At 48.9% G+C, this 21,594-nt stretch overlaps 1 protein-coding gene across 1 annotated transcript in view; it reads left to right on the top strand.

Annotated features, from left to right (window-relative positions):
• Positions 1-21,594, top strand: part of IPO8 (importin 8) — a 737,162-nt gene that overhangs the window by 177,282 nt on the left and 538,286 nt on the right. The window contains exons 9-10 of the mRNA XM_078673765.1: positions 3,652-3,786; positions 11,986-12,085. Of these exons, the coding sequence (XP_078529891.1) occupies positions 3,652-3,786; positions 11,986-12,085 (235 nt within the window). The remainder of the gene's footprint in view (positions 1-3,651; positions 3,787-11,985; positions 12,086-21,594) is intronic.

Here is a 21,594-nt window from a genome sequence, read left to right as displayed (position 1 = left end):
AATCAACCAGCAGGGTGTTCAGCACCTGCACCTTTTGCCGAGTATTGGGTACCACACTATGCTTAGAAATAAAACTCGACTGATCGTCAGTAATTCAATTGCCTACATAAGGAAGCAATCTGTGCACCAAACCTTTGCTTACCTCCTTGTAATACACGTTTAGGATTGATAGGGTCTATAGGACGTCACAAGATCTTGAGCCTTTTCTTTCTTCAATAGAGGGACAAGCAAGGTCTCTCATCATCGTTGGGAGGCTCCAGAGGGCCTGGCCACATTGTATAGTTCGGTTAGAGTAGGAGCAAGGGCATCAACAAAAGTTGCATAGAATACGATGGGCCAACCTTATGATCAGGGCACCTTGCCCTTAGCTAGCACCTTAATGGCTCCCCTCACTTCTTGGACTGTTATCTTACCTCCCAGGGAGGTCGCCACTGCAGCAAGTGGCCTATTCGTCCAGGCAGCTAATACATGATTGTGAAGGGCCTGGGTGTCAGCTGCTTCCTGCTGTGCGTAAATGTGAGTATAGTAATCTAAGAAAGCCACATTAATTTCAGCTTGTGTATACACCGGGCGGCCACCAGCGATATGCCTCTGGAGGGTTAGGGAGCTACACTTGTCAGGGTTAGACAGCCAGGCTAATATTCTCCCAGGTTTGTCATGTAAAGTGCACTAGTCGTAGTTTTAAGCCGCTCTGTCATTTCAAGGAGTTTTTCCCTTTCGGCCCTCAAATGATCCAGGGGGGGCTGGGGTCGCCAGTCCGAAATAGTTCCAGCCTAGTTAAGAGGTCTTCTTGACAGATTATCTCAGCATGCATTTGAGTGCGAACCCCTTCTGTTTTGGCAGTGCAATTACCGTTTATAACCAAATTAAATGTCTGCCACTCCACCAAGGGGGGGGGGAAGAGGACGTGTCACCTGTTTATGCATTTGTACAGTACATAGAAATGTAACGAGGTGGACTGACAAGTCATTTATCCGAAGTAGCTAGAGCAGGTATTTTCCCCCAGGATTGTGGGCCTTCCAGGAGTTAGTGGGACCCCACTCTAGCCCAGCGGTTAAAGAAGTGAGCTCCCTTATCAATAGGGGAGGAAGGCAAGGGGGGGGTATGGTCTATCCCAGAGGACATCAGCAATACAATGAAATTCCCCACCCATGATTAGTGGATAATGTAGCACAGTGGTGATGTGAGGTGCTAGGCTGATCAGGAAAGTCAACTGATTGATAATGGGGGCATAAATGATAAAAGCTATATATTTGCCGTCAAGCTTGCCCCCCCCACCCTCCCTCAGTACTATATGCCAACCATCCCGGTCAATGACCTCCATTTTAGATATGAATTGCGTCCTTGGTAGTATCCAAATTAGCACCCCGTAGCAAACACCGAATAGACAGTAGTGTATATGTTCCTGAGCCAGTGCTTATGCAGTGCCAGCACTTCCATTTTAGTAAGGAGGGTTTCCTGGAGACAAGCGATCTGAGTTCTATGCCTTTTGATAAAAGTTTGTACTTATTTCTCGGAGAATTGCTGCTCTGTACTTTGCAGGTAGTCACCCTCAAAATGGGTTCAGTGCTGGCCACAGGAGGCGAAACCACAAAGTTCAGCCCTTGTGGTCTCTCTCTACGCTCTCAGCAGCAGGCTCAGTCCGCTTTGTGAAATCCTGGGGTGCAGCAGCAGTCCTTCGTGTTGCAACCTCTATTTGTGCAGTCCAGCAACACAGCAGGAGCAGTCCTCCTTCTGTCTTCCATGATTTCAGCAGTTCTCTTTGCGGGGTTGACAATGTTATCCTTTGCAAAAAACTTGTGAGAGGGGAGGACTCACTACCTAATAGGGCTACTGTTTCCCTGGACAATCCCACCCTCCTTGTTACTTCTTTCTGGATTGCGTTGTAACAAACTAAGACCCTTCATTCTCCACATGGAGCCCCCTGTCTAGGCCTAGGTATGGCTACCTGGGGACTACACTACCCCTTCATGATAACTCCTAATGTAGTTAAAGTGCTGCCAGGCTGACTGGTCAAACAGAGGAAAGGGGGCAGGCACAGGCTCAGTGACATCTGTTCCCTGCAGGGGCAACCTGCCCTTTGAAGTGTAATTAAGACTAATTCAGGGGGTCTACTGGACTCCCTCTCTCCCACCTTTCACCAAACATCCTGATACAGTACAGGAGAACACTTGATCCCTAATCGCAGGCCTGGCAGCTGTAAGCTGCTGGGCCAATCCAAAAAGGTTTTTAGGCAAATTAGAAAAAGTAAAACTAAAATAGTTATGTTAAATCCAACTTTCGAGATAAATTGGATTTAATGTAACTTCTAACCTGACGCTTTGAAAAACTCTTCTTCCAATGGGAAGTTACACTTAATTAGCATTAAAGTCACACTTAATTAGAATTAAAGTCACCCAATGTCATCTATTGAGGCTACCAGGGTTTCCAATAAGGAAAATCTACTTTGGAGATTTTCCTCTTACGGGGCATATAAAACACACTTTATACATGACCTGCTATTTAGAACAACAAACCTTACTCTCTGGGCAGGTAGGGTACACTTTAAGGGTGACTTCTAGGTGATATCTAGGTGGGTTTGGTCCTGTCAAAAGGGTTACTTTTACAGGTTACATTTGACAATGTTTTACCTGTCATGTTTTCATTTTTCACTGCAGTGGTGCTCACTTAAATGCACACATTTCCACTGGTGACACATTCATCTACCCTGAACACCATATAGTAGGGATTTACAAGCAAGTTAAACTTTCCAATTAACATTTTCAATTTGGATATCTTCTTACTTGCCATCTAGGCTTCAGAACAGAATTAATGCCAAATCTTTGCTGGCCATATCTTTGCTTGCCATTATAATGGTATCAAAATAGTGCTGCAGTCCACTAAAGGCACCTTAACTTTACAGGCCTTAGGTACACTGAGTGTCTTTTACTAGGGACTTACAGCTAAGTTAACCTTGCCAACTAGAGATATTTGTATCCACTGGTACACACTTTTAGTGAGGACATACTCTAGGCACTGGACCTCAGCGCCCCAGTCTGGAGAGTCATTACACCAGTACTTCAGTTCTGTGAAAAGTGGGTGTGAACCTTCCAAAAGCCATTTCTCTACAGCTGCCTACCACCACAAATTGAAAATACAGGTGGTGCAGGACGAGGATGACTTTCTCCTTATTCTAGGCGGAGAGGACAGGCTGACATCTCCTCCAGAGCGTGAAAACACATTGTAGATCCAGTTTTCCAGAAGGAGTGACTCATGCTGTGTACAACCTAAGGGTGTGCCCAAAGCTCCACGCAGGGGAGAAGACATGAGCCTTCATGGATTCTGGAAGGGAAGGGTACTCAGAGATTGTTTTTGGCCAAATCCCCAGGGAGTGATATAAAGTGGGATGGACTGCCCCATGGGAACTGTTTCCCCTTTGGCTAGGGAGTCATCTCCTCGAATATGGAATGAAAGTGGCACCCCTGGCACTGAGCACTCTGAACACTATTGGACTGGAAAGAAGGCTGCTTTGCTAGTGGTACTGTTGCAACTTCTGAATTTTAGTATATGTGTGTCTTAAAATGGTATGTCAGTTGAACACATTTTGTGCAGCATGAAATATCACTTCAAAATTAAATATATGCATATTTCTTATTTTTTACATTCCTTTAGGTACTGTTAAAAATATTAGACCAGTACCGACAGAAACAGTACATTGCACCACGTGTTCTTCAGCAGGCATTGAACTATCTGAATCAGGGAGTTATTCACTCCGTAACATGGAAGCAGATGAAGCCGCACATACAGGTTAGTGTAAAATGTGTTGTGGTGCGTAACTGTGATGCTAACCAAGTTAGGTTTCTAGATGGGTATTTTGTTACAGTGACCTCAATTTGGAATTGTATTCCTGTGTTGCTAATGTGATTAAGTTGTATCCCATATCTGTGTCTGTGTTAAAAATAATTCATTTGGAAGCAGGAAATCTGTGCGTGTATTCTATATCTTAGCGTCTGACTGGCTTGGCCAAGTTCAACTGCCAACTCAACCAGAGTTACAGTAGTTAATACACTGCATTTTTTGTATTAGTTTGAAAATGCTCACCCTGTAACATATGGTATTAATAATGTATTTGTGTGTCTTTTGTGTATTGAGCTCTGATGCAAGCATAGGCATGTTTGATAAGACAAACCTCTTAAAAATCATTATATCGTTGCTGAACATCATTTGAATACTTTTCATGTTGGTCAAGTGGTCAGAAGTTTAATATGTGTAGTCTGAACGTATTACCAATATCCTGATTCCAAATAGTTTTCACTGAAGGGTGAACTCTACAGTAGTATATTGACTCCTGCAAGGATGTTGAGAAAAATCCACTGTCAGCTCAGAAAATCATGTAAGGTGATTTGCAATGATAAATACATGTGTGTTGGGTGCGAGCCCTGTTCACTTCTGTGTTTAAATGGAACACCATTTCTGTAGTAGGGGATCTCTGTGTATAGTCATAATCTAGTGAATAGTCCCGCCCATGTGCCTGGACCCCGGAGCAATCAAAAATAATCTCTTAAAGTGTCGAAAAATGCAGAACTGCACAGACACTTAAGAGAGAATTAAGACAGATAATGAAGCTTATAAACCAGGCTACACTGTCCAGTACTTCAACTAGAAATTCCACCAAAAAAATCCACAAAACAGCAAAGCCTGTACAGATTTCCCTTGCTTCAGCAGCAAAAACCCTCTGGAATGATAGAGAGGAGGACCTGGACAGACAGGCCCCATAGGCTGCCATTATGTGGCTCAGAACAGGATACTGTGCCTTTAAGAGAACCTTCCAGAACTTCACAGTATGCCAGAATGCACTGCAGGTCCCTCTTACTTTCAGTTCTTTTTTCCGGCTCCTGCAAGCAGGACCCTGGAGCATTGAGCTCTCCCTTTTCAAGGGTTTATTGGTGATTTTTCACTGTTATTTTTCAATTTAAGTGCTTCTAAGTACTTTAGTGCTTTTCTTCTTGGTGTTTGCTCCTTTTTGAGGTCAAATATGCCTGCATTATTTGACAAATGCCCGGAGTGCTCCAGGAAAAAGGCAAAATCGGATCCCCATGAGGTGTGTATCCTCTGCCTTCCTTCTTCCCATGTCCCAGAGGAGTGTGTGATTGGTCAAGGCTTCTCTGGCAGGACCCTGAAGGACAGAATGAAGATCAGGCTTCAGGGCCTCGAGGAAAGAAGACTATAGGCACAAGGTGGGTCTGGAGGGGCTTCTTCTGCCCATGCTGAGGCCTCTGGGGGGCTCCCCAGGGGCAGGAAGACCAGCAAGCGTCCCCATTCTCCATCTGGGTCGATTGCACCGACTACGACGTCGAGAGGGATGACTACAGTCTGTTCCCCGTCTCCCCACGGCTCTGGGTCGAGCCGGCGTCGACGCTCGACGTCGAGGGATTTGAACAGACCGCCGTCGAAGTCTCCGGTGACGATCTCGTCGTCATCCTCGGCGGACTCGACGTCGAGTGATCGACGTCGACGGGCCCGGCGTCGGCGCTCGCCGTCGAAGCGACACCGCCGTTCGCCGTCGGCGAAAAGGAGAAGAACGTCGTCGAGGAGTAGGTCGCCGTCGAGGCGGAAGAGGTCGCCGTCGAGGCGGAAGAGGTCGCCGTCGAGGCGGAAGAGGTCGACGTCGAGGCAGACGAGGTCGACGTCGAGACGCAGGAGGTCGCCCTCGAGGCGGACGTGGTCGTCGTCGAGGCGGACGAGGTCGCCGTCGAGACGCAAGAGATCGCTGTCGAGGCGTAGAAGAAGGTCGCGCCGAGGAAGAGACGCTCGACGTCGAGGGGCCGACGCACGCCGTCTGGTCACCGTTCTTCGACGTCGAAGAGGCGTGAGATGAGGCCTGATGCCATGGGGGGCTCGCCAACGTCCCTGGCTGGAAAGGAAGGCGGATCACCGGGCTCGGTGTACTCCGAGGTGTATACTCCGTCGCAGAAGACAGTTACGCCTCCGCCTCCATTGCCGAGGGGTCTCCCTCCGAGGGCTCCTACCCCTCCTCCATTGCCTCCACTTCCGCAACCCGTGCCTCGACCTCAGGTGCCAGAAAGGCCGCCCCCGGTTCCTCCACGGTCGGTCTCATTACCCAGGCTTCCGACTCCTCCCAAAGGGACTCCTAAGCCGCAGGCCCCGGCCAAACCTAAGACGCCCGCTCCGGTGGAACCGGCGGATCGTCCGAGGCCTAGGAAGTCGCGATCACGCTCCGGAAGGAAAGGAAGATCTAGGAGTCGGCACAGATCCTCCACTAGATCTAGGCATCGCCATAGGAGGCGGGGATCCAGGTCCCGCACGGACTCCTCCAGGACACGATCCTATTCACCGACCTTGTCAGATTCCCCGGGGACAAGGGTGTCTCCGGTGGACGACATCAGCACGTTCCAGGAGGTTCTCCTGAGGGGGGCTACAAAGTTGGGCATCACGGTGACGGCTCCTACACCTACGACGTCCGTGATATTTGAGACACTTCACAAGAAGCATTTGTCTCGCCCTCTGCTACCATTAGTGCCGGGCTTGGTGGAACCTGCGGAGGAGCTGTCCTTACGCCAGCGGTGGTGAAGGCCGCTCCCTCCCGACTTCTGAAGAAGTACAGGGCCCCGGATTCGGACCCGGCTTTCCTGCGGATGGATCCAGTACCCGACTCCGTTATAGTGACGGCGGCCAGGAAGTTACACTCTACCTCCCCGTCCTCCACCGTGCCGCCTGATAAAGAAAGCCAATGGATTGACTCGGCTGGAAGGAAGGCTTGTGGGACTGCGTCCACGACTATGAAAGCCTCCAGCGATTCGGCGTTGCTGGGGCGGTACGACCGTGCCCTGTGGGACTCCCTGCAACAGTTCACGGACCTTCTGCCGCGAGACAAGAGGGAGGACTTCCTGGAGATACTTAAGGAAGGGATGCTGGTTTCGAACCAGGTCATTAGCGCGGCTGCGGATATCTCTCTTTTGGGAGCCCATGGTTACTGTCATGGGATCAACCAGAGACGTCATGTTTGGCTCAGGCTCACGTCACTCAAGCCGGAGGCCCAGCAGCGGGTGGCCAATCTGCCTTTTTCCGGAGAAACACTTTTCAGAAAGCATGCCGATGATGAAATGGCCCGCATGAAGGCGGAGGCTGAGACCCTGACGGCTGTGGGCTTGGAGAAGCCCAAAGAAAAGAAGTCCTACCGACCGTTCCAGAGGCGGTTTGGTGCACAGGGAAGAGGACGAGAGCAGTCTTCGGGACAGCAGCAGCAACAACAGCAGCAGTTCCGGAGACCCTTCCAGAAGCGCCAGAAGGGTAGAGGTGGACAGCAGTCCTCTACAGCTAACAAAGGCCCGGCCGGGTCTCGACCCTGAGCGGCTACTTCCCCTTCATCCGTTACCCGCTCCGGTGGGGGGAAGCGTTGAACTTTTTCTGGCAGAGTGGAGAAAAATTACTCAGGACAAGTGGGTGCTGAATATTGTTTGCAATGGATACAGTCTCCGGTTCACCAGCCCTCCTCCATCGATTCCTACGGTCAGCTCGCAGTATCAGCTGCGCGAGCTCCAGACGGAGGCCGATATCCTGTTAAGGAAAAGGGCGATAGAAGACGTACCTCTGTCCCAAAGAGGAAGAGGTCTGTACTCCCGGTTCTTTATTGTTCGCAAGAAGGACAAGAACGAGTTCAGGCCCATTCTGGACTTGCGACAGGCAAACAAGTGGATTCGCAGAGAAAAGTTTCGCATGCTGTCGTTGCATCAGATTTATCCTCAGTTGCAACAGGGAGACTGGCTATGTGCCATAGACCTACAGGATGCGTACTTCCATGTGCCCATTGCACGCAAACACAGGAAGTTCCTGCGATTTCAAGTCGGCACCAATCACTATCAGTACACGGTACTGCCATTCGGGCTGAAGTCTGCGCCCAGAACTTTCTCGAAGTGCATGGCAGTGGTAGCAGCACACCTGCGGAAGAACAAGGTGTTTGTCTACCCGTATCTGGACGATTGGTTGATCAAGGCCTCCTCCTTCTCGGAAGCTCAAGCGCATTACCGGAAGACGTGCGTTCTCTTGAACAAGCTGGGGTTGCACATCAACATGTCCAAGTCTGTCCCGACTCCGGTCCAGTGCATTCAGTACTTGGGAGCCACCATCAATACGCTGTCAGCAAGCGTGTCTCCTTCGGAGGAGCGGCGATTATCACTCCTTCGGAAGGCTCAGGCTCTTATGACCACTCCATCTTCAACAGTGAGGACGGTGTCTTCTCTACTGGGATCGATGGCCTCTTGCATCTTCCTAACGCCACACGCGCGGCTGCACATGAGACCGCTGCAGGAGTGTTTGGAGGATCAATGGGATCAGAGGAGAGGATCTTGGGACGACAAGATACCACTGTCTCTGCATGCTCTTCAGTCTCTGAAGTGGTGGTGTTCCGCGGGGAATCTCCTGAGAGGGGTTCCCTTCCACAAGGACATTCCCACACAGACTATCGTAATGGATGCTTCTCTCCAGGGCTGGGGAGCGCACTCCGGAGACCTACAGATTCAAGGGACGTGGTCCCCGACAGAGTCCACGTACCACATCAATTTCCTGGAACTCAGAGCTGTTCACTTGGCACTGAAGGCCTTTCACCCGTCCTTCCAGACCAACTCTCTGCTTGTACAGACGGACAATATGACCACGATGTATTACCTCAACAAGCAGGGGGGCTCGAGATCACGCACTCTGTCGCAGGAGGCGCAGGCGATCTGGCATTGGCTTCTGGCCCGAGGACTGACGATAACTGCTACCCATCTGCCAGGTGTGCAGAATGTTCAGGCAGACGCACTGAGCAGACTGATTCAGGAAAACCACGAATGGGTCATAAACGACGAAGTACTAGGAGAAGTCTTCGCAAGGTGGGGGACTCCAGACGTAGATCTGTTCGCCACCGCCGAAAACAGCAAATGCCGAGACTTCGCCTCCAGGTACTACCAGCCGGGGACGCTGGGAAGTGCGTTATGGATCAACTGGTCGAACAGCTTTCTGTACGCTTTTCCACCCATTCCCCTGATTCCGACGGTGCTCTTCAAGCTGTCCCAGTCCAGGGCGCGGATGATCCCGATTGCCCCGGAATGGCCCAGGCAGTGGTGGTTCACGGACCTGCTTCACCGATCCCTCCTTCCTCACATGAAGCTGCCGTGCAGGCCGGACCTTCTCACGAAGTTCGGGGGGCGGATGTTGCATCCCAACCTCTCGTCTTTGAGTTTGGCGGCATGGCTCCGGAAATAGTGCAATATGGCCATCTGATTCTCCCAGAAGATTGCATGGACATACTGAAGGAGGCTAAGCGACATTCCACTAGGACTTCTTATGCTTACAAGTGGAAGAGGTTTTGCATCTGGTGCAAGTCCAAGAACTATGACCCGACGACGTGTAAGGAAGATGTCATCCTTCCATATCTTCTATATCTGGCGCAGTCTGGCCTTAATGTCCATTCCATTAAGGTTCATCTGGCTGCATTGACTGCCTACAGGAAATGCCCTTCGCAGACTTCCTTCTTCCAGATCCCTGTGATCAAAGATTTTTTGGAAGGCTTGAAGAAAGTGTTCCCTCCTGTCAGGCTTCCTTCGCCTTCATGGGAATTGAATGTGGTGCTGTCCAGACTGATGAAGGAGCCTTTTGAACCTCTTCATAAGGCTTCGTTGCAGCACCTGTCCTGGAAGGCGGCATTCCTCGTGGCCATTACATCGGCCTGCAGGGTGAGTGAAATTCAGGCGTTGTGTTGCCAAGAACCTTATACTGTATTTCATGCTGCTAAGGTTGTTATGCGTACTCACCCTAAATTTCTTCCCAAGGTTATTTCTGATTTTCATGTCAACCGGACTATAACTTTGCCTACGTTTTTTCAGAATCCTTCTTCTCCAGCGGAAAGGTCTTTACATTCCCTGGATGTTAGGAGGGTGTTGAAATTTTATCTGGATAAAACCAAAGATATTCATAGGTCAGACCAATTGTTTATCAATTATGGATCGGTCAGGACGGGTCTTGCGACCTCTAAGCAGTCTATCTCTAGGTGGATTGTGTCCTGCATACAGCTGTGTTACCAAAAAGCTAATAAGTCCTTAGGGGGTAAGCCTAAGGCTCATTCCACCAGGGGCAAAGCTGCCACGACAGCTTTGCTCTGTAATGTTCCAATTGCAGAAATCTGCAAGGCGGCCACTTGGAAGTCGGTCCATACCTTTGCTAAGCATTACTGCCTGGACACTGATGCCAGGGCAGACGCTCAGGTTGGGCAGGCTTCGCTGCAAAATCTGTTCGCACAGTAGTGGTGTTATTTCTCTTTTCTACACCGCCGCTTTGGTGTGGGGATGGGCTTGCCATTCTATTCACTAGATTATGACTATACACAGAGATCCCCTACTACAGAAGGAGTAGTTTCTGTCCTGTAACTCCAGTTCTGTAGTAGGGGAATCTCTGTTATAGTCATAAGCGCCCGCCCGCCTCCCCGGTGGAGAGAGATATTCATGTAAGGAATGCTACAGGTCTGGCGTGTTACGCCTTCAAAAAGAATTGAAAGTAAGAGGGACCTGCAGTGCATTCTGGGATACTGTGAAGTTCTGGAAGGTTCTCTTAAAGGCACAGTATCCTGTTCTGAGCCACATAATGGCAGCCTATGGGGCTTGTCTGTCCAGGTCCTCCTCTCTATCATTCCAGAGGGTTTTATTATTATTATTATTATTAAAGGGGTTTGTAAAGCGCCTGGTGACGCCTTCCCGGTTTTTGCTGCTGAAGCAAGGGAAATCTGTACAGGCTTTGCTGTTTTGTGGATTTTTTGGGTGGAATTTCTAGTTGAAGTACTGGACAGTGTAGCCTGGTGTATAGGCTGCATTATCTGTCTTAATTCTCTCTTAAGTGTCTGTGCAGTTCTGCATTTTTCGACACTTTAAGAGATTATTTTTGATTGCTCCGGGGTCCACGCACATGGGCGGGACTATTCACTAGATTATGACTATAACAGAGATACCCCTACTACAGAACTGGAGTTACAGGACAGAAACTACTCCTTCATTCAGACCTGGCTCTCAAACATGAATTTTTAAATGACCTCCCAGGTCCTCATTCGACTACGTGTAGCTACCCATTTCGTAATAGGACCGTCCTAGATTTGATCCTACGACTGTTACTCCGGTCGGAATCATTTGTTTCTACCTACCACCATGCAATATGTTAAAATCTTGTTAGATAATGTACAAAGCAGTAATAACAAAAACCTGCATGCCTCATGCTGAACCTGCAATCTCTTGAATCTAGACTCTAGCTAGGTCTATAATGTAAAATCCCCCACTCTGAAACAGAGACCTCAGAAGTCTCAACCTGGTTTTTCTTTATTTCACAAATAAGCTGGAAGCGCACACCTTCAAGAAAAACCCATAGCAATATGTTATAGAAAGGCTGCTCATTTTACCTCATTGCTCCCACACCATTGCCCACTTTGCAGCCACTTGGCAAAATTATCTTTTAATCAACGTTCTTGCCATCTGTTAGCCTAGGGTTGAACTTTGTTTGGTTCTCCTTATTGTTCACTTTTGCTTACTGAACTTAGGTGTGCACTTTATGTTGGCAAACACATATTCACTCACTTGACTCTGTTTGAAAAACAGGAAGTCATTCATGTGGTTCCATAATGCTGAAGACAGAAATACTGGTTCTGATTCACAGTGAATCTATAAACAAGCAGTGCCAAAGTTTGCGAGTTTTGCCTTTTGACTTTGCCTATGTAGACTTTTCAGCTTTGCAGTCAACATCGGCAGAAAGTGAAATAAATGTTTTTTTGCCGCTGCCCTGCAGCAACAGTGGGGAGAAAAAGTGTTGATGCATAAGCACAGAGGTTCACACATCCCATAAGCTGACCACACGTTTTGTTTTTAATGTGATATGTTTGGATTGATTTTAATATATTTTGTTAAATTAGGCCATGCAATAATTCACATATATTGGGTCTGCTTCCCTTATTTAATTTCCTTTCTTCAGGGCATTTCTGAGGAGGTTGTATTCCCTTTGATGTGCTACAAAGATGAAGATGAAGAGTTGTGGCAGGAGGATCCTTACGAGTATATCCGAATGAAGTTTGGTGAGTGTATCGTTAGTATCTGAAATTTTCAAATGTCAGATGCCGCTGAGTAGGTCGCGATCTCACTTCAGGTTGTATTTTTTGTTTGGTGTTCACTAGGATTACATTAGGCCCCACAGGCATTCAAATAATGTTTCCATATTTTGTATCCAACAGTTCCTCTGTTATAGAAGATTTAAAGTAAATTGTGGACAAAGGCTCCAATTCTTCTGAAAGCATGTTCAGTTCTGCATATTTCTGCCAATCCTCTGCCCCAAGAAAGTCCCTGAAGTTTCGAGCCTCCCTACTATTCCCCTCTTCTTTAAAGCAAACAGACTCTGGTGCTGTCCATAACTAAATTAAAGTCACCACGTGGAGTGATCACCTCTCCCGTTGGCTCCATTCGTAAGGTACACACCTTATCTAGGACCACCTTGTGTAGTTCAGGGGATAAATAGGTTGACGTCAGCATCATTTCATCACCATCCCAACTCTGTCAATGCTGCATAGCAATTCTGAACATTTTTTACAGCAGTACCTCTGCGCGTCGATAGAGGGTGTTTTGCAACTCCGTAGTGACGTTGTCCACCGGATGTGACATCGACTGAGTCCATATAAGCCATCCCCAGATGTGCTGACGTTAGTTTCTTCTTTTCCGCAATTTCAACGTGGATCCATTAAGCTTCAGGCCAGTTTTTGGCCTGTTTTGACTTTTTTGTCGACGGAAAAGTATGCCTTTCTTTTTCTCATGTCCTTGAAGTTCATACCCTTTGGGTCCTGCGAATGGCAGATGTCGGCCACAGACCCTGATACTCTTTGTATGTGATGCCTTGGGGAGCACCATTACTCTGACGAGTGCGACTACTGGCTAACTTCGCTCAAAGGCATACAAATACAGCATGAAGCCCTTTGCAGTGTGGCTGTTGCAGGCTTCGTATTCTTTGCGGTCTCGTTCTAGTTCCAGTGACTGCTTGAGAGACCACTCCAGAAGTCATTCTCGCAGGCATCCCTCAAATTCACCGCATATGCTCCAGTTCTCTGACGCACAGGTTGAGGAGTGGGTGCAAGAGTCTACCCCGCGCCTCCCTACCTTACCTGGAACCGGGGCTACTCTGAACCATACGTGGGAGTACTATTCGTCCCTCCATGCCATCTTTGGATCTTCTCTGGTGCACTTTTCATCCTCAAGGAGTTCAGAGAAGCCTTAACTGAATCCACGCCGTCACAGTGTCCCTCTGCTTCAGTTCGGCCCTCGAGATCCGTAGTTGGATCTGTGTCAGCTCTGTTGCACAGCCCTTTGGGGTGCCCACCTGCGATGCCAGTTCCCAATCAGCCAGCTCCAACAACGACATCAGCGTTGTTCCTCCGGGAGACCAGGTTTTTGAAGGTGAAAGAGAGGACCTGGGACTTATGCACCCCATGGGTGACACTGTCCAGCCTCCTCTGGAGGATAGTTTGCTGACTGAGCTAGGTGAGGCTAGTGGACGGGAGTCCTCACCAGCCTCCATGGCCTAGGCACTGTTCCCACATAGGCTTTTCCTCTATCAATGCGTTTTGGCACTTCTTTATTGTGCTGCTCTCGCTGTGCCATGGCAAGATGAATTCCTGCCGCTGATCTTTCAGGCTTCCTTTTTGCTGTGTCTTGCTCATATTTCTGCTGTGTGAGAGTCCTACTCAAGAGCCTATTCTCTTGTACTGCCTCTCTTATTGTCATTAGACTGATTTTGTTATTTACCGCTTGAGACATGCCTTGTACCTTTGTGTCACAGGTAGCACTTCTACGAGATTTCAGACATCTCCCACGGCATTTAGTTGTAGAACTGGTTAAGATTAAGACATCGCCACCTACCACTTTTTCTGTGTTCGTGGCTTTATTTCCTTACGTCCCCTTATCTAACCTCAACCTTATGGTGCAGTCTCTCTTGAAATTTGTTTGCAAGGGGATTGGTTGCTCTTTTCGGACGCGATCTTCCTGGTGGTTCCTCTCACTCCTCCATGAAACGTGATAATGTTTCTAAACCTCTGGGGTTAGTTATACCACTTCTATCTTACTTTTCAAATAATTTCTTCTTGAAGGATTATTTTCCCTGTTATGTTTTTTCCCTTCCTTTGAAAAATGCAGAGTCTCTTTTCCCTCCATATTTGTTGGTATACTAAAGGCTTTTGCTGTGCTTAGACATATCAGTCTTGTAGTCTATCTGTGCCTTGTAGAGACATTCTTTCCTGGACTTAGCACTCATTGTTCTTGGATGCAACAACAACTCTGTTTGTTGGTTCAGCTTTTCATAACTGGTGTTTTGTTTTCCGACTCCCACTTTCGTGGTGGGTTTATCCCTAGACGACTATGTATTCTCTGTTTGTCCTATGCTTCAGCCAGGTCCCTCTCTACCTGATTTCTTTTCCCTTCTGATGTTGAGGAGGGATACCTGTTGTAGACTGTTCGTGTGTGGGCCTTTGCTTCAACTTGAACTACAAATAGGCCAAGGTTGTGATTTTGCTTCTTCTATTCTAGCAAGGTTTCTTCACACCTGCTTTTTCTTTCACAATATTTTGTCACCCCCCTGATTGTAGACTTCTCAATCAGTTAGGCTTTCCATCCTCTTATTCACTACTATCTGCTGATGCCCTGGCTCTGTCCTCGTATATGTTTCTGACATCTTCGTAGTGACAGCATCTGTTTACAGCCAATATCTACATTTATATGTCTCTAAATGTATGTGTATATATGGGTATGTATTTATATGTATATATTTGTGTATATATGTGTCATATATATATATATGTACCTCCCTCCGTAGTACATATACATGGCTTTTCGTTTCCTCCTATGCGAGTTATACATTACTGCCGATTTCTGTGGTGTTACCACTACCTTTGACAGTTTTTTCTCTGGTCAATCAGTAATGATTATGATGTTGTGAGAAGTTGGCCTGATGTGCAGTGTTCACTATTCTAGTGATCACTATATATCAGTCCAAACAACCCTTATTGATGATTGGTTGTAAGTCAACCTTATAGACCAGCTATCCTAGTAGCATGGATACGAGCAGTCTAAGGCTAAGACTCTAGAGGGCGTGTTAAGCCAGCTGTTTTACCATCACATTACCCCTTGAACACCCAGTGAAAGGACACCACACAAGTGTTATGAAAATAAACAATGTATTTATTAGAATCACAACAACCCTGTACTCTTTATGAGGACAGGGTGCTAAGCACACAACAAAACTCTTACGAAAATACTTAAGTTAGCACGGTATACACAAATGCCCGAGGGGCACGAAAAACCATATACTTTAAAAGTGGAATGCGAAATTACTAGCAGGTAAGTACAGTACTAATAGGCTTTGGAATCGCTAGGACTTGACTATAGAATCGTTAGATTACTTCTAGGAGGCCTAGGGGACTCGGGTGCAGAGTGTGCACTCTCACGCGGGATGCGGGACAAAGTCTATGGAAGCTAGTAAAGTTAAAGTTAGTGTTTACGGGCGAACCCGACCTGGTAGGAAGAAAACGACAGTGGATCCTGACCCTTGGATAGTGAGGCTATGCTGGGGCACCGAAATGCCGAAGTTACCTAGCCCAGGGGCTGCAGCTGCATAGGTCTGAAAAGACGTCGGGAATCCTCGTGCCGGACCAGGAGCCTGGAAGAAGGAAGTTGCTGGCAGGCGACCAGTGAAGAAAAGCTCGATGGATCCAAGCCTGGATCAAGGAAGAAGAAAACCTGAAAGCAGAGGGGACCAAGTTCTTGAATCACTAGCCAGTGATTAAGTGGGCACCAGGATGGCACCGGGCGAAGTCACCGCAGTCAGGTGAGTGGGCGCTGCTGGGCTCTGCAGTCTCTCGGACCAGGAGGCGTTGTCGGCGACCAGGATGGAGGTGCGAGCTGTCCTACGTAGGTTCTTGCTGTCGACGTCGCTGGACCCAGTATTGGGCAACAAGTCTTGGCAAATGCAAGGCCCACGCGGTGGACCTAAAATGGCGTCTTAGCCGGACCAGGAGGGTCCAGGGTACTTCTCCGATGGAGGGAAGCAAGGGCCAGTCTGGAGCAACCAGACTAGCAGCAGTATTGTCGTCGGGCGTCATTCGGAAGGCCACAAGCCAGCGGGCTAGTAGCCAAACAACGCGGTGAGCAGCAAAAAGCAGAAGGGCCCCACGCCGATCGTGGAGATGCTGGGGGGCTGCTCTTCGGTGCTGGAGCTGCTCAGGGTGGGGGCTTCTCGGACCCCAAAGCACTCACCAGGAAATTACTCGGTGGGCTTGCTGTGCAGAAGTCGGGCAGTCTTGGCGATGGCCGGTCCCTCGAGGTCTCGTCGCACCCACGGTTCTCAGCTGTGCTGTAGAGGTGGGTAGAGGTCAGAGGTGCCAGGGAAGCCGGGTCTCGTCGAGCTGGGCAGTCGGATTCCGGAGGAAGGACGTGCAGCAGACCACAGTGTTCTTGGATGGTGCCTGCGGATGCAGGGTGACTACTCCTTAGCCACAAGGGAGAATCTTGAAGAAGAAATCGTGAAGTCCTTTCGTGGAAAGTGGTATCTTGATTCCAAAGATGATCTGATTTGGAAGGGGGCCAGTCCCTACCTTTATCTGGGAAAAGGGGGCTGGCACGCGACTAAGTCCTGCCCTAGGGGTGGGACCAGGAGGGGGGTGGTTACACCCACTTCCTTGGCGGGCTTTTCCCCAGCACAGGGTCTGGAGTGTCCCTGGAACTGGTTCAAGCCAGCCTATGCACAGTGAGCACCGGGGTGCCACGTGCAGTCACCTTCCTCTGAAGCCCTGCCTACCTACAATACACAAAATCCTGTCTGGGACGGTGCTGGCACCGCCCCTGGCAGGAAACCCTTTGTCCTTATCTCCTGCTCTGGGAGGACTCCCAGCAGCAGGAGGGCAGACTTGTGTCTCGGTGGCAGCATCCATTTTGTGGATGCTAAGGCTCTGTCTGACTTTAACCGGGGTTAGGGGTTACATACATGTCGTGTCCCTCTAGAAGGGTGGAATGCTAACCCCGTCGCCAGAATTGGCGAGGGGTTAGTATTCCAATTCGTATGACACCTTACTCGACATGTTTTGATAAAGCGATACCAGAGTTGGCATATAACCGCGAGGATTATAATGCACTTAAGAGTATATGGTATGCGATATCATGGAAACGGCTAAGGGATGGGTCCCGAAAGCCGCAGACAGGCTCAGCTCATGCCAGAGCACCATCTCACACGATTCCAAGCACTCTGCCTTCAGGATTGTTAAGGCCTGCCATAGGAGTGACTGATAGGAGATCTGTGTGTCCATTTTAGGGTTAGATATAGGTATACTATATCTAAAGCAAAGGGTGAGTACACCACCTTGCCCCAGCTGTCGTGCAGCCAGTTGTGTCAGTTTAGTTAGTCAGCCCAGGGGTGGCATAATACATGCTTCAGCCCCTGGGAGACTTCTGGGTACACCTCAGCCCTGGGTACAGGGACTTGGAGAGGGCCCAGTGCCAATTCAGTACCTGAGTACAATTTGGATAGAGAGAACAGCTAGGCTGTGGGTCTGATTAGCAGGCCAACAGCCAGGGAAAGTCGTAAAACAGTGCAGCAAAAAGCAAAAATCTGGGTGATCATAGGATTGCAGACCCTACTCTCCTACATGACCCCCACCCAAACTTTGGGACAATAAACTAACCTTGACCAGGTGAGTCTTCTTGCTCTAAGTGGAAATACCTGGAGAGCCCATCAGCATTGCTGTGATCAGTACCAGGTCTATGCTCCACTGTAAAATCCATCCCCTGTAGGGAAATGGACCACCTAAGCAGTTTGGGGTTTTCACCCTTCATCTGATTTAGCCACAAGAGGGGCTTATGGTCTGTCTGAATGGTGAAGTGAGTGCCAAACAAGTAGGCCCTCAGCTTCTTCAGGGCCCAGACCACAGCAAAGGCCTCCCTCTCAATAGCTGACCAATTTTTCTCTCTGGGTGTCAACCTCCTACTAATGAAAGCAATAGGCTGATCATTACCATCAAAATTCCGTTGAGATAGAACAGCCCCCACACCCAACTCAGAAGCATCTGTTTGGACAATGAATGGCTTGGAGTAATCTGGACTCTTTAGGATAGGTGCTGTGCACATGGCCTGCTTTAGGTCATTGAATGCTTTCTGACAGCTTGCTGTCCACTGAACTTTCTTTGGCATCTTTTTGCTTGTCAGGTCATTAAGAGGGGTCACTATGGACCCATAATTTCTGACAAACTTCCTATAGTACCCAGTCAGGCCCAAGAAAGCTCGAACCTGAGTCTGGGTGATTGGAGGAGTCCAGTCCTTGATGGCCTGTATCTTACTCTCCAGTGGCTGAACCTGGCCTCCACCTACAAGGTGGCCCAGGTATACAACCTGTGTCTGCCCTATCTGGCACTTTGTGGCCTTGATAGTGAGGCCTGCCTTTTGCAGGGCCTCTAACACTTTCCTCAGGTGGACCAGGTGATCCTCCCAGGTGGAGCTAAAGACAGCAATATCGTCTAGATATGCTGCACAGAAGTCATCCAGCCCAGTGAGGACTTGATTCACCAACCTTTGGAAGGTGGCAGGTGCATTTTTCAGTCCAAAGGGCATTACCACAAACTGATAATGCCCCCCAGGGGTAGAAAATGCTGTCTTGGGTTTGGCCTCCTCAGCTAACCTGATTTGCCAATACCCAGCTGTCAAATCAAATGTACTTAAGAAGTTGGCAGAAGCCAATTTATCTATAAGTTCATCTGCTCTTGGTATTGGGTGGGCATCAGTCTTAGTGACTGCATTGAGGCCTCTGTAGTCTACGCAGAACCTCATCTCTTTCTTACCACCCTGGGTGTGAGGCTTTGGCACAAGAACTACTGGGCTAGCCCAAGGGCTATCTGAGGGCTCAATGACTCCCAGCTCCAACATTTTCTGCACTTCAGTTTTGATGCAGTCTCTAACATGATCAGGCTGTCTGTAGATTTTACTCTTGACAGGCAGACTGTCTCCAGTGTCAACATCATGGGTACACCAATCAGTTTGGCTGGGTGTCAGAGAGAACATATGTCTGAAGGATTGCAGGACTTGCCTGCAATTCTGTTGCTGATGTTCAGGGAGGCTGCCACAAAAGACAACACCATCAACTGATCCATCATCAGGATTCTGAGTGAGCAGGTCTGGGAGAGGGTCACTCTCTTCCTCCTGTCCCTCATCTGTGGCCATGAGCAAGCTCATGTCCTTCCTGTCAACATATGCTTTGAGCCTGTTAACATGGAGCACTCTGAGAGGGCTCCTGGGAGTTCCAAGGTCCACCAAGTAGGTAACCTCTCCCTTTTGCTCAATGATGGTGTGGGGCCCAGACCATTTGTCTTTCAGAGCTGCTGGGGCCACTGGCTCCAGCACCCACACCTTCTGTCCTGGCTGGTACACAGTCAGAACAGCCTTTTGGTCATGCCAAGCTTTTTGAAGTTCTTGGCTGGCCTCCAGGTTTTTAGATGCCTTCTCCATATACTCAGCCATCCTGGAGCGGAGACCAAGTACATAGTCCACTATGTTGGTTGCAGGCTTTTTGAGAGGTCTCTCCCATCCTTCCTTCACCAAACACAGGGGTCCTCTTACAGGATGCCCATACAGAAGCTCAAAAGGGCTGTAGCCAACACCCTTCTGTGGGACCTCTCTGTAAGCAAACAAGAGGCAGGGGATCAGGACATCCCATCTTCTCCTAAGAGTTTCAGGTAGTCCATGAATCATCCCTTTGAGGGTCCTGTTGAATCTCTCAACAAGCCCATTGCATTGTGGGTGGTAGGGTGTGGTGAACTTGTAGTTCACACCACACTCCTTCCACATTGCAGTCAGATATCCTGACATGAAGTTTGTACCTCTGTCAGAAACAACCTCCTTAGGGAAGCCCACTCTGGAGAACACTCCAACTAGGGCCCTTGCCACTACAGGTGCTGTAGTGGTCCTAAGTGGAATAGCTTCAGGGTACCTGGTGGCATGATCCACTACCACCAGTATAAACTTGTGCCCTGATGCTGTCTGGGGTTCCATTGGACCAACAATGTCAATCCCCACCCTTTCAAAGGGAACCCCCACCACAGGTAGTGGTATGAGGGGGGCCTTTGTTGTGCCACCTGACTTACCACTGGCTTGGCAAGTGACACAGGAGCGACAAAACTCCTTGGTATTCTCATTCATATGGGGCCAGTGAAAGTGTGAGACAAGCCTGTCCCAAGTCTTTGTCTGACCTAAATGACCTGCAAGGGGAATCTCATGGGCCAAGGTGAGAAGGAAACCTCTCAGAGACAAGGGGATGACCAGCCTCCTGGTTGCACCAGGCTTGGGGTCTCTTGACTCAGAGTACAGGAGTCCATCTTCCCAGTATACCCTGTGGGCACCTGTGGCATTCCCTGCAGCCTCAGCAGCAGCCTGCTGTCTGAGGGGTTCAAGGGAAGGGCAGTCTAACTGTGCCTTCCCCAGGTCTGCTCTGGTAGGTCCCCCTGAGCCCAGAAACTCAACTTGATCAAGTTCAAGCTCTTTAGGCTCAGTTTCCCTCAGTTCTCTCAGATCAGCCTCCTCAGAGACTTGATCCTCAACCTGGGGCAAGGGGGAAGGCAAAGCCTTACCCTTACTGCTCTTCTTCTTGGAAGGTGTCTGGTCCATCATTTCAGGATCCAGCATCTGTTCAGTGGGGCATTTTCTGGCCTGTGACCTAGTCACAGCAAGCACATGTGCTGGCAAGCCTAACATTTCCATGTGAGTCCTCTGCTCCACTTCTGACCATTGTGATGACTCCAAATCATTGCCCAACAAACAATCAACTGGGAGGTCTGAACTGACTACAACTTTCTTTTGTCCCTTCACTCCACCCCAGGAGAAAGCCACAATTGCCACACTATGACTAGTAGTGACATTGCTGGCATTGGTCACCAGGAAATCAGTACCTGGCATGATCTGTCCAGGGTCCACAAAGTTAGGTGTCACCATGGTGACACTGGCACAAGTGTCCCTATAGGCCTGAGCCATTTTGCCATTAATCAAAGGCGTCTGCCTGTATTTGCCCAAAGTATTGGGACTTATCTCAGGGGTTATATCCATATCCCCTGTACAGACAAGGACAGCCTGAGTGAGTGTGCCAACTAAGTTGTCAGACCCCTCAGTTCCCAAGGTTAACCCAACTAATGCCTTGGGAGGTACACTACCACTACTGACTGTACTAGGGGGTGCAGTTGCCTTAGGGGCTGTAGTGGCAGGAGTTTGTCCTCCTCTTTTGGTGCACTCACTAAACCAGTGAGATTTACTTTTGCAGTACTGGCACCACCTTTTTGACTGGCCTTCTTGAGTCTTCTTCTTCTGGGAAGCCTGACCCCCACCCTCTTTGGTTTGTTGGGGACCTGGTGAAGACTTCTGGTCATTTTGTTCACTCTTTGCATTACCCTTCTGGTCTGCTTTCTTCCGACCACCCTGGTTCTGGTTCTGGTTCTGCTTGATCCTTGTCCTGACCCATTTGTCTGCCTTCTTTCCCAATTCTTGGGGAGAGGTCAGATCTGAATCAACAAGGTGCTGG

Source organism: Lissotriton helveticus, chromosome 1_1 (assembly GCF_964261635.1).
Source record: "Lissotriton helveticus chromosome 1_1, aLisHel1.1, whole genome shotgun sequence".
In the NCBI taxonomy this organism is placed as follows: Eukaryota; Metazoa; Chordata; class Amphibia; order Caudata; family Salamandridae; genus Lissotriton; species Lissotriton helveticus.
The sequence above is the reverse complement of the archived record's forward strand: the minus strand, read 5'-3'. Positions and strand labels throughout refer to the sequence as shown.